At 43.2% G+C, this 13,079-nt stretch overlaps 1 protein-coding gene across 7 annotated transcripts in view; it reads left to right on the top strand.

Annotated features, from left to right (window-relative positions):
• ST3GAL3 (ST3 beta-galactoside alpha-2,3-sialyltransferase 3) overlaps nt 1-13,079 on the top strand; it is a 183,178-nt gene that overhangs the window by 118,756 nt on the left and 51,343 nt on the right. For all 7 annotated transcript variants that reach the window (XM_075711378.1, XM_075711376.1, XM_075711372.1 and 4 more), the window contains one exon: nt 8,216-8,279. In XM_075711378.1, coding sequence (XP_075567493.1) covers nt 8,216-8,279 — 64 coding nt within the window. The remainder of the gene's footprint in view (nt 1-8,215; nt 8,280-13,079) is intronic.

The raw sequence follows: 13,079 nt of genomic DNA, 5'->3' as shown, positions 1-13,079 counted from the left end.
CTAGTTTCCACTAGAATTTTACATTTGACCAAAATTGGTAATAGTTGCCATTATCACATGGGAATATAGCTATAAAAATGTTGCTGTTTCCCCAGGGAATCTAGCTGATTTTATAGCCTCAAGAAATTAAATGAGAGGTTTGAGGGGGAAAAAAAGTTTCAGACGAGGTAGAGGATCAGCTTTTCATTACTGAATAAAACCTCTAAAGGGAAGTCATATTGTGAATTTTAAAATTAAATCAACTCGCACTCTTGAGCTCTCTTGATGAAAGTACAACCCTCCAGTGCAGTCCCTTATTTCAGTCAAAATTGATGCTTTGCTGTTGAATGTGCTTAAAGAATAGTCTTTCTCCCAACCCACTGAGAAGGGAAAGGTGCCCCAGGGAGATCTCAACCCCCAAATTTGCAGTTAATTGGGTGACTCTGTATTGGAGTTCTTCCCAGAAGTGTTGGAAGTGCAATTGAGACATGGATATTATTCCTGTCTTTTACCTCCTATAGAGGGAAGAGCAGGTCTTCTCTGGCTGTGGTGTTTTGAAGTGCCACATCTTAATGCTTCTGCAAGGGTCAGGAGAATTAGGAATCACTGTAGTAGTTACTGAGGTTTTGGGCCTTGAAGATACTGCCTGGCCACCTGTGAAGGGGCATCAAAAATGCAGCAACAAAGGGAAGAACAGCCCTCTGTAACAACTGTATTTATTTTCCCACTGTGTCTTTGGACAGCACATTGTGAATCTTTCAAGGACAATTTTCATTTGGTGTGAATTAGCCTGTTTCTACAGGCTTTATTGCTTCCTGTGCATCAAACTTGAGTTTTGATCAAAATGGTTAATGCATGGTTATTGCAAAATATTGCCCATTTTTTGGCATAATTGTTTTTTAAATTAATGCTTCAACTTTCCAAGCCCCGGGATTATGTTGGGAACTAAGCTTGTATTCTGAAAAAACAAACTCTTGGTTGTGAAGAAAAGCTTGGAAAAAAAATCCCTGAAGGCTCCAAAACTACGATGTAAATGAAGAGTCCAAATGTTATGTGTTTTATTTATATCTTGTTATTAAAAAAGGCCTTAAGGGCTTTCTGGAGCTTACGTTTAACACGTGCCAGGTTTTCCTAAAATTGTTAGGGAGGTACCATGCATCTTCAGTCTTTTTGTTTTGTTTTGTATCTATGCAACACTATATACCTCTTAATACCATTAAAAGTCATCAATGGAAGTACTGGGATATTGGAAGTAGTGGCAGTTATAAGTCGTGTTGTTAGTAAGGTGTATCTCAAGTAAATCTCCTAAATCTAGTACAGCTAATGACCTCAAGAAACCATTCTCTTGTATTTACACACAAGACGTGATTTGGGGTCAGATTGCTGCAGTTTGTAGTTGACTGTCCTTGAGAGCCAGTTCACATGTTTGCAATTTACTTCTAAGTTCTGGAAGCCTTTGTAGCTGCTTTCTCCTGCATAGACCTCATAAAGTTAGCTGACCAATAATAAAAAGAAGTGGTGCAGGGAATTTCAGACTCATTTTGATATTTGCTGTACTTGCTGGATTCCCAGCCTCACTAAGATACAAATAATGTTGTGTGTCTATAGCTGGACATGGTGTTTCTGGGAGGGAGCTGGAGGACAGACTATATGGTGGGACTTGGGTCCATGGCCTTGTGCTGAGCACCAGGGTGGCAAATCCTTCTGCAAAACATCACTCCTCAGCTCCCATATGGAGTGAGATCTTAAGGAAGAAAATGCTGAAGAAGGAACTTTATACAGAGCTGAACTTTCAGGTAGTGTTAAAAAAGTATGCAGTGGGTTTGTGCTTACAGCTTGTTTGTAAATATTGTGATTTGTTTAATCCATACCATTGATAGTGTTTAGCTTACTCTCCCTGCGAAGCTGACCCACACATGGCATTCTGTTATCTTGGGGCAGGGACCCATATGCAGAAGAGACTGGCATGCTTCAGGGATGTCTATCAACCTCACTCTAGTCAGTGTATTCCCAAAAGCTGAAGCTGATGCCCAGTGCCCTGCAAAAGTGCTGGCTAGAGGTGTGGCAGCTGGGTGACCAGCTGTGGAGGTGTGCACTGACCACGGCTTGCAGGGCAAACACGAAGAACTGCAGCAGTACACTGTTCCCTGACTCTAATGCATGGTATTCAAATACTTACTGCTGGCAACAAGGGCATGTAGACGTGCTGATTTTTGAGGAAGATGTCTGGTATGGACAACTTGAAAAATTACTGCCTCTTCTCTTGGCTACTTGAGAGTGCATGAACAGCCCAATTTGCCTGCTTTCAAGGCAGGCAGAGGGTAGAACCTGGGAGATGCCTGCAGTAATCCCTGTGGAGTGGAAAGGTCTCCCATCTTTTTTGAATGATACAGGCGAGAAGATTACGCATTAGAAACAACAATGTTAGGTGTTTTTGACATTTATAGTAAAGGTCTCCACTCCTCCACAGAAATAACAGAAGAAGTCTAGAATTGAGACTTAGGCTGGTTCTCACTGTGTGGTCACTGCCTGCCTAATTTCTAACTATTTACTTCTAGTTTTTCCAAATGTCTGAAAATTTCAGGGTCAACCTGAAGTCAGGATGTACTTGTGTTCAGAGAAATCATGCAGTCCTGAGCTGCTTTTGAATCTTCTGATGTTATAAGGCAAAGCTGATAGAATATGTCATGATAACTCAGGATTCTTAGATAAATGTGGTCAACTCCTCCTCTAGATGGGGGGAAAATGTGCAGAGGCTTCTTGCTTTGTTTGTATAGTAATAGTGTGTGCATAGTGGTTGATAGATGAATGGGTTAAATAATCTGCTGCTCTCCCCAATAATCTAAATTCTCCATGACAAGAAAAAAAATAGAATAAATAAACTGTCTGCAGAAAACTGCAGTAGATTGCTTGCCCTGGTGATGTGTTCATTATTTAATAATGGGAGAAAGGGTGAAAATGCAGGATATTGGTGTTGATTTCCATTAATTTATCATTAAAGGATGGTAGCAGACCCATGTGAAGAATATGTAAGCCAGGGGGCTATCTGAAGATTAAAACCTTTGCAGAGGGCTCCTTATCTAGGAGTCAAAGGCCTTACTCTGTTCCTAGTTCTGTCACTTACTTGCCTTGTGACCTTCAGTAAGTTTGATTCTCTCAAAGTATAAAGACATTTACTGCTTTCAGAAATGAGGAGAACAGGTGGAGGACCCGAGAGGGTGAATTCAGGAATATGCGTGTATATGTATCACCTTATAGCCTTTGACTTGAAGGAGCTGTGTGAAAGCCACATATTTTTACTGATGGAATAAGTTCGCTTGCCTAGTATTTCAACTAGAATTAAACAGCGCAAGCACTCCTCCCTATATATAACATATGTATGTACACTGTGTTCTTATGCCTACCATATGGATGGTTTCAGGTAAGCAGAACCACTGCGTTACAATTTGCTCTTTCTGACATGAACTATTGGAGCTAACACAAATAAAAAATGGGCTGCCAATGAGCTGCTGCTGAGATGTGTGCCACTCCCAGGACAGCTAACATCTGTAGCCCTAAGGATGATGGCACTGCCACTGCCATTTAAACATCAGTGTTTGACTGCAGACTGGAGGAAGCATTTAGTATTGATAACGTCTGCCTTGAATCTCCTGAGGACGAATAGGAAGAACAGTACGCAGGAAGCGATATTGCTGTTGGTTTTACCTAGCCTTCAGGCAGTTACCAAAACTGTGGCCGCTGAATGGCTCTTGAATGATCTGCATGAGACGAGTTTGGTGTTTGAATTCAGTTTCCAGTGGGAAGTTTGTATTTCAGAAAACATGCAGCCAATTAGCACCTGCTGGGCTGCCTGTTTGGCAGCTGGGAAGAGGCCAAAGATTAAATGCTTTTCAAAGACAAATTCACCTTTTATCCATACGGGTTAGGGGAGGAGAGTGACAGGGAAGAAGCATATGGTTTTGCCCGAGCTGTTCTGTTCCTGCCTGCTCAGTATATCTGAAGGATTTCATGGAGAGCGCAAGGTAGCTATGGTACAGTGCTGCCAGCTCTCCTTGTTTGGGTTAAACATGATGTAGAGCTGCTGGATCTGCGGGAGCCAGCTCTGTGCCAGCAATGAATGGCAGGTAATAAGTTCTGCTTGGTCTGAGCTGACCTTCCATGGAGCCCTGCAGGTGTCTGCACCGTGCTCTCCATGGTTCATGTTTCTGGGCATATGGTGCTGAGACATGTCTGCTGGGCTGATTTGCTGGGGTTCTGCATTGAACAAAAGTAGCTGAAACTTTTCCAGAATGGAGATGGCCCTCAAAGAATTAAAGACATGTTTGAATGGGGATGTGTTTGAGCTAATGAGTTCTGTTATACCTGAGCTGGCTGTGTGCCTGGGCCCTGGAAGCAAGAGGTGAGTGCACGCATACCTGTTGCTTGTTACAGGAAGGATTTTTTTTTTTTTTCCTTTGTAGTACTCGGAACACGTATACTCAGGCCCCTCCTGGCGCCTCCTTGGTGCACAGGTATACAAGGCAAAGCACACCCACCACTGTGTCTGTTCTCACTTGCTGAGCAAGAGAGAGGTTGTGCCTGGGCTAGCATTGGCATCTGCATCCATGCCATGGTTTCTTCACAACCCGAGTAAACCATCTGAAAAAAAAAGTCAAAACAAATTAGGGCTGTTGCCCTAATAAAACATGCTTTCTTTTAAGCATTGGTTCGTGTTAAAGCAAGGGCCGTACACAGCTGGTGCCTTTTAAAAGAACAGAAAATAAAATGGATGGAGAAAAGCTGACAGTTATCAGGAACGGAATGTGCTCCCCTGAAACACTGATCTTGGGTTGCTCTGTTCTTTGTTCTTTGCTGTGTTCAATGCAAGCAGGTCCCAATCACAAGCTCTATCCCTCTCCCTTAAGAATATGCCTACCCCAGAGAAACTCACTGCCCTGCGTGTCAGCTGTTCCCACTGCTGTCCCACCCCAATAGAGGGGTTCTGTGGCCGACGTGCAGCATACCAGGTCTGCTGCTGATCAGATTTGTTACTAAATCAGGTAATGGTTTAGTATAACTTGTTCAGAAGTTTAGCATCAATGTGTACGACATCAAAACTGGCTTGGTAGCCTTTCTGCTACTGTTGTGTAGAACAGGTTTTTTTAATCTGCCCAGAAGCTAGTGCATGAAGATAGAATGTGTCAGTTATTGCCTGTATCATGGGGATACCAATCTTGTTGTGCATACACTGGTGCAGTCTCAGTGGCTCAGGTCTTGAAGACTTGGCCCATCTTTTATCCTTGCAAAACTTGCTTTCAGTTCTCGACAGATCAGTATTCAGTCAGGGGCTGTGCACAAATCCTGTTACTTGAAAGAGGAAGGAATTTTTCTTTGTAGCATTTGTAACTTGTACTTGCACCCATTATTGTCACTCGGTACATAGGTGTATAAGGCAGACTATGCTCATCGCCCTTTCAGTTTCTCACTTACCCTGAAGAAAGCATGCTCCATCAATGAACTTTACATAATGCACCTGCTTTCCTGGTGCCTGGTTTTCTTTAGTCATAGTCTGGAGATGAACACTGCTTTGTGTCCTGCAAGTTGCTATCTGTGATAGTAGTCTTTGCAGTGGTAATTTCAAGTGACCCTCCACCTTGACCTAGCTGTGGTAAAAGATCCTGCTAATGGTTCCCTATTGTAGGTATCTTCATTGTCTCATGGAAGGTTGTAAATCAGCCACAGCAGCATCTGCTGATCCTTTAAACCTTGCCCCAAGAAGATACAGAAGCTTCTTCTGAAGGAGGTCCTGTCCTTCCGTCCTGGTGCCAGTGAGCAAGGTGCCAAATCCAAGTGCCCAGCTCAGCAGCAGTGTAGTGTCCATCTTCTAGTAGAGTTCCAGCTCAATCGAAAAGATCTAGTGCCTCTCCCCTACCCGGTCCATTAGCTTTTCCTGTTAGTGCTTGTGGCTCCTGCTCCTGGCTTCCAATGAGGGTGCTAGACTAGGTGAACTGGCACTGAGGGCATCTGTGCCACCCTCATTCCTGCTGCAAGTCAACACTTGGCAGTGAAGTACTTTGTCTCTTATTGGGCTTCATTAGCACTTTTGGATGATAACACTGTGATTTGTGGGCCTTCCAAACCTCTCGGATGCCATGTGTTGTTGGACTGTGGGTGCTGCTGAAGAGATATTTCCCATTTGGCTATTCAGAATTGGTACTGCATGTCCTATATTGTTGTTTGGTTTTTTGTGTTTTCTCTCTGGATGATGAGAATGGGGAGCATCCCCATCCCAAATGCTGCCATACCCAGTCCTAAGGTAGTTGTATTTCATTCCTGAGTATTCACTATGAAGGCATTACTAATTAGCTGGCAAGATGAGAAAAACAATTATTTGAGAATATGAGTCAACTGTATTCCTTTAATGTTCTTTTTAATATAGTGTAACGGATGGCCTCCAAGTAGTGTGGGGTGTTAACTTGTGGGTGGTAGAGCAAACGTGGCATAAGAAAAGCTTGGTAGATGGGAGGTTGCAGCCCTTGACATGCAATCCTTTGATCTCTTTTCTGAGAGTGTGGGAAAACAACCGCAGTAACGCAGTAACGTACGCTGTCCAGTAAAAGTCAACGTATGAGACAGGCCAAGGAGAGGACTGTGGCATGGTGCCATTAGAGGTCACAACAACCTACTGCTGTTGCAGCAGACTTGGGGAAATAGCATTCCTGTTGGAGAGGGAGCCTGCTGCTAATGCATCAAAACAAATTCTTCAGATGAAGGAAAATTAAACAAAACCACTATTTTGTTAGCAAAGTAAGTTGCTTTTACCCTACAGATTGCCTCTTTCTTTACTCCACTCCAAAAACTTCCCCAAATCTAAAAGCAACCATCAGTTTTCTGTTTATCACCTTCATCTGCCTGGTGTGTCTCACCAGCTTGTTGTCATGTTCAAAGCTGCTCGGCACGTGGGCTGCCTCAAGCTTGTGTGTTTGTCCCGCAACCTCATCCTGTAGTTTCTGTGGAGGGATATAAGAACAGGAGGGAAATAAGAACAAAATTCTTTATTTGAAAGGGGCTCCCCTAACTGTGTGGATTGCAGTAAGTAGTGTCTATCAGGAAAACTACTTAAGTTGACTGTAAACAATCACTTGATGTCAGTCATCTTAATGTTCCTGTATCATTTTTAATCTTTTGTAAAGAAATGAGACTTACTTATTCCTTTTGACTGGTTGTTTCCTACAAACTTTTGAACTAGTTGACCAGTGTATTTCAGGGAAGGATATGATAGATATTTACAGTCTTCCAAGGAAAGTGGAAGGGGACTACTTGTTCACAATCTTTTCCAGTATAAATGAAGCTCAGAGAAGCCATATTCAAAATCAGGAAAGGGAAGTGATTGAAAGTCCGTATGGATCCAGGAGGGTTCTGAGCTCATGGAAGAGAAATCACCAAGGGTTGCCAGATACATAGAAGCGATACCTGACACATGAAATCCCTGATTTGAAAATAATTAAATGGTAGAAGAAAATTTCAGGCCACAGTTAAGAGTCAGGATTTGGAGACAGATGACTTTTTGTCGGACCCAGTACAGCCTTTCTGACGTTACTGGTGCATTTGTAAATCCAGACTAGCCAAAGCATTGCTGCTTTTTGGCCCTGGACTGGGTCATGGTAAAGGAGTTCGGACCTTTATGGGGGAGAGAGGTCGAAAAATTAGGGACAAAGGACAAAATCTAGAAGGAAGCAGACTCAAAAATTTCCATAGGTGATAGAATTATTTATGTGTAATCATTGTGCTTCTACAATTTAATGCATTTAATTTGTGTGACTGTCTACACTTGCATAACTTATATCATCTGGTTGCTGCAGTGTTCACTGGGTATCAGTGTAGGTTGTGGTTCCATGGGCATTTCTTTAAGCAACTATGATGGTTTAATTGGAGTCTGCCATGAAGAAAGCCAGACTGAGGAACTGAACCTAAACTAACCCAGGAAAATAAAAAGCATCAGTTTTTAACCTGGTTCTGTTCCTGCATCCAGTTCACCACTCAGCTGCAGAATTTGGTGCATAACATGTCTTTGGAGCCAGTGTGTGAAGGTCATTGTCCAGAGAAAATAGGAATATGCAAGTTAAAGTGTTTATTCCTAATGTGGACCTTATTTCAGTTCTTCCAAGTAACTGCTTCAGATGCTTTACATCACTTTGTTTTTCATTTCCATTAGAAGTGAGAACATGTTCCTAATGTCTTCTTACTTTCTCCCCAGATAATCTGATCAAAGCCATCCTGTCAGCAACCAAAGATTACCGTCTAACTCCAGCACTTGACAGGTAAGATGAGACCTTTTAGAATAGAAGGAGTAGAAGTGATTATTTTTCACATCCTAAATAAATTTTGCTACATATTTTTGCCAGAAATTATTGCCAATAAATTTGGCTGTGCTTTGGAGGTAGATCAGGAGCTGGAAACTAAGTCCTCTTTCCAGTAAATCTGTAAACTCTCTTAAGTCAAACATGAGTAGAAAAAAACATTTACCTTTTGACTGTTTCCTAATCTTTTGTTTCATATGGTGTTACAATACACCCTCTTGCCCCTTTTTCAAATAAGTAAATAGCAGGTTTTCAATAAATACATTATTCTTTTTCAGCCTTTGTGACAAAGCAACAGGATCACAAGAAACTCTTAGAGGGAAAGAAGGGACTGGCTTGTTTTAAGTGTTTCGCTAATACCTCACTCTTAAAGCAGGAGTTTGTGCTTGTGTTGGCCAAGCCTGGGCGAAGATGAGATAGCAGTCTCCTGGGTCCTGTGGTGTTTGAACTGATGCCTTTAGAAGCTCCTTTGATTCTTCAGTCCTATTGTAGAGGTTGCTTCTGAAACTCACTGGCATGTTTACAGTCAGCTTCCCAATGATAGTCCTTTAGTCTTTCCTGTACTTGTTTTTCTGTCATTCCTTCTCTTTGTCCTGCAGTTTTGGTTTAGTGCCACCTCCTGAATTAGAGGTAGTTTCTTTCAGAAGCTGTCAGAGGTTTTTACTGGGTTATGATCTCTTTTCAAAGTCCTCGTACTACTTCTTTCCAAGCAGTGGTATTTCCTTGAACCCAGGTTAACATCACAGTTCCTGCTTTCTAAACACATTGGTTTTATTTCCTGGCCCAGTTCCCCTTCTGCCCACTTTTCCACAACAAAGTTCATAAGCTTTTCCAGCCTTTTCATAGGTCTCCACATCTCATGTTGATTGTAGAGCTTGCCCACTGTAGTTAGAGCTGGGAGTTACTCTCTATGTGAATTTTTTTTCTTAGTTTTTTGTAGTCTATGTGCTAATTTAGGTTGCTTTGAAGTTTACCTTGCCTCACAGCAATGCCGGATAGGGTTAGCCTTCAGAGTTTGGATTAATTTGAGAAATTATGTCCAGAAGGCAAAATCATTTTACAAATTACCTTCTTAGAGATTTTGCACACAACTGAGTCTCACCTATCTGGGGTTTATCTCAGCTCTGGTCAGAGAGTTAAGATTTTAATCTACTGAAAAATCCGCATATAGGCTCTTCCAGAAGGTTGCTCATGGGAAATTAGTGTTAATAACAGAGGGCAGGTGGAAGATGCTTGCAGTGAAGGCTAATGTAATTGTGACCCTTGCTGCTCCCCTGTTTTTTGAGGAGTGGAATGTTTGGGGGTTTTTAAAAGTCATTTCTCAGGAGGCTGTGAAACATAGCCACTCTAGCATGAGCTGCTCACTTTGGTTTTAAATTCTTTATAATAGGTTTGGTGCGGAGATAGGAAAGACCTAACCCTTAAGCCTTCATGAAACATATGCAAAACCCCTCAGATATCAAGTATGAATGAGACCTAAGGAACAGGCTAGAAATGTATTTCTGTAGTATTGCAGTAACAAGGTTTGGTGGTGTGTATGCTTGTAAACATAGGTATCTTGGGGAAGTACTGTTTTCTTGGGAATTTTTGTGATAAATGCAAAGCCGTGGATGTTGGTTGTGTAGTACATATGCCTCACAGTCAAATACCTCCCAGAGCCCTTCCAAGCGAGCAGGTCTTAGAAGAGATAAAAATTGAAGCTGATGTGGGAGAAAGGGACAAGAAAGGCTTGGGATAGCAAGACGCAAAGTGAGAGCCTAAAGCAGTAGGTGGATGGCATTGCAACAGAGGGGTTATTACGAGAGAGAGCTTGGGTACTGTAGGAGGTGTTAAGGCTGCTGCAGTGCTGCTCTTGGAAACCTGCTTGGTGAGTAGGGCATAGAGGAAGACCTGGGTATGCTTCCGGAAATGTTCTTCGGCCGTGATCATCAATGAATTACGGTGCTGGAAGCAATGGGTGTCTGCCATTTCGGATTCCAGAAGAGATGATGGAGCAGACTGATGAGGGAAGGTTAGCTACTTTCTCATCTTGTCTCAGGCTCAAAGCAGAGCCCAACAGGTCCTCTCTGTGGCAGCTCCAGTGTGCTGGGAGAGGGACTTGAGGTTTGGCTCACTCCCTTACTGCTCACTGGTCAAGGAGAAAGTCCAGACCTCTGCCCTTTGCTCACCACCTTGGAGCAACTGGAGAGGGTCTGACCTAAGGGACCTTTAAAGGTCCCTTCCAACCCAAACCGTTCTATGATTAAGGACTGAAAAAGTGCCTTATTGTGAAAGAGTTGGATAAGAGACACAGCTAAAGTCTGTGAGGTACAAGGGGTCAGACTTAAGAGATCTTGTGAACCCTTCCACTTGCTCTCAGAAGTCCAGTGGGTCAATTCTAGCAGCAGGGAAAAAGCGCCAGGTTCACCTACTCTTCAGGATGGAGTTACACCAACATTTTCTCTGTTGACAAAGCCAGTCTAAGAAGCTATATTTGCTGTCTCATATATATATATATATATATAAAAAAAAATACGTATGAGCTGCTGCTGCCTGCTGTCAGACTAGCTCCCTACCTTCTCCTTGTGCTGCTGCTATTGTTTGAAGAGGGACTTTAAAGTGGGTCACTGAAACAATTCCAGTTCAAAAGTTTTTCTCTTAACCCGAGTCATTCCAATGACCTCATTTACAGAGCTCCCCTCCCACTGAAGAGTTGCATTGTCACAGTGCTGCAACGGCAGCACGAGAGGTAGAGGGCTGGGGTTGGGTGGGGAGGGTGAGTGCTGCTGAGCCTATTGAAGCAAGTGTTCATGTAACCACATGCTGAATGCAGCTTTCCCAGGGGAAGGGTGGGAGAGGCAGGAGAGGTGAGGTCAGAGCAGTGCGTGAGAGCATAGGAAGGAAAGGGGAGATTAGAGTTGTATGGTGGGGGGTCTACCCAATTTTGGTCTTATCCCCACCCAAGCTTCTCCATTTCTGTTCTCCTTCGTTAAGCTGTCCCTTGAGATGTTACCGTCACATAAGCCCTGGAAAAGAACTTGTTTGTTTGAATGTCCCTGTGCCAAAAGGGCATCCTGATGCACCTTTCCTGACACAGTATACTGACATGGTGCTGAAATGAGGCAAACTCGATCCTTCCGGGTATGTGTACACCTTTCATCATCCCAAAGCAGCTTTGTCAACTCACTCCAACTAATCCCTCCATTGTGAGTAGAGTTGTGTTAATAACTAGCAGCAGCTGGAGGGCATGTGAACAAATGCTATAGTTCACACCTGTAACATAGTGTAAGTGATGCTGTGCTTTCTTAGTTTTCTTCATGACTCCTTATTATCTCACCTTTGTGTTGAACTGCTTTTGCTCCAGGGCAGGAGGCAGATAAAGCTGCAGTTGTGTTTGTGAGGGTAGTTACAACTCTGGTCTTGAGCTTTTCTGGAAAAGATTGGTGATCCAGGGGACTTTCTCTAGAATCAGTGTCCTCTTCCCTCAGACTTGGCCTGTCTTTCTCCCTAACGCAGATGTTGGTGGGCCTTGTCTTTGACGCTTCAGAGTTCTCTTGCCCTCTGTTGGCTTTTCCAGGCCCATTTATATATCACTGACATTTTCACTGCTTGCCTTAGTGGCTCCTTCAGTGGCCTGCCCCTCATTCTGCAAATCGATCAGGGCTTGGTTTCTAGTTCCACGGCTCTTCTGCTGGCTGGACTGCAGTGGATTTTTGGGTTTAATCTCTGCGGTGATGACCTGTAAATTTCCTATGAAAAGATATAAATGTAAAAACCTGACCAATCCTTTTGTATTGCCTCCAGGTGGTAATGAAGGAAAACTGAGAGTTTGAGCTTATAACTAACACAGTCTTTACTAACGCAGTATATGAACTAACAAGTGAGGAAGGAATTTGATAGAGCAGGAGAGATGTGTGTGTCCCTCTGGCTCAGGCTGATAGCACCAGTTTACGTCGCAGCAGCCAGATCAAACCAGAATGTGCTAAGCCTCCCTAAGCAGCAGTTACCTTAGAGATGTATTTTTTAATTATTCTGTTATATCTTTCCTCAAAGCCTTTAGTTCCAAAGTTGCGTAAAGGAAGGCTTTGTGGTTTTTCTCCCCTGACAAATCCCTGAAGTGCTTTGATAAGAGAGGAAGTAGCATTTGCTGCAATGCATACGTGTGTTTACAGTGCTATATTGTTCAAGATCTGTGTGACTTCCAGTTTTGGTGTAGATGAACTCAACCTCTAAGCATCTGTGTTGAGAGGCTGTACATCTGGCTGCAGCTCCCACCTTAGGGCTTTAAGGAAAGACTGGTGTGGAAAGTCCATGACCTTCCTTCATACCACCCTGGTAGCAAACTGGAACGTGGGCTGTGTCCAGTGTGTTCAGTCCTTGAGCTCTTCTGGAAAAGAAATATAGCTTTGACATACTGTGTAAACAAAGAAAAAGGTGTTTGCACACTTCTTTGTGGAGAAACAATTGAGCTGTAACTGATGCTGCTTGCATGGTATGTTTCTTCAGCCAGAAACTTGCCTGGAGCCAGCAGTGATTTTGCAGGTTTCCCATGCTCAGGCACCATCAGTCAGTGCTGGCTGTGAAGGAGCCCAGCTACACTGGTGCCAAGTGTCCAAACTTCTGGTTGGGATGTGAGGTCAGGTGCCTGATGTCCCTGCCGAATGCTTCCCTTTCACAGTGCCATCAGGGTGGCTCTGCAGTCTTCTCACTGTCCCACAGTATGATTGCCAAAGCTGGTGAGACCAAGCCAGCTCACCTTTCTGCCTGTCTTGATCAAAATAG

This window comes from Pelecanus crispus, chromosome 5 (genome assembly GCF_030463565.1).
Source record: "Pelecanus crispus isolate bPelCri1 chromosome 5, bPelCri1.pri, whole genome shotgun sequence".
NCBI classification, from domain to species: Eukaryota; Metazoa; Chordata; class Aves; order Pelecaniformes; family Pelecanidae; genus Pelecanus; species Pelecanus crispus.
This window is presented reverse-complemented; position numbering and strand designations above follow the sequence as displayed.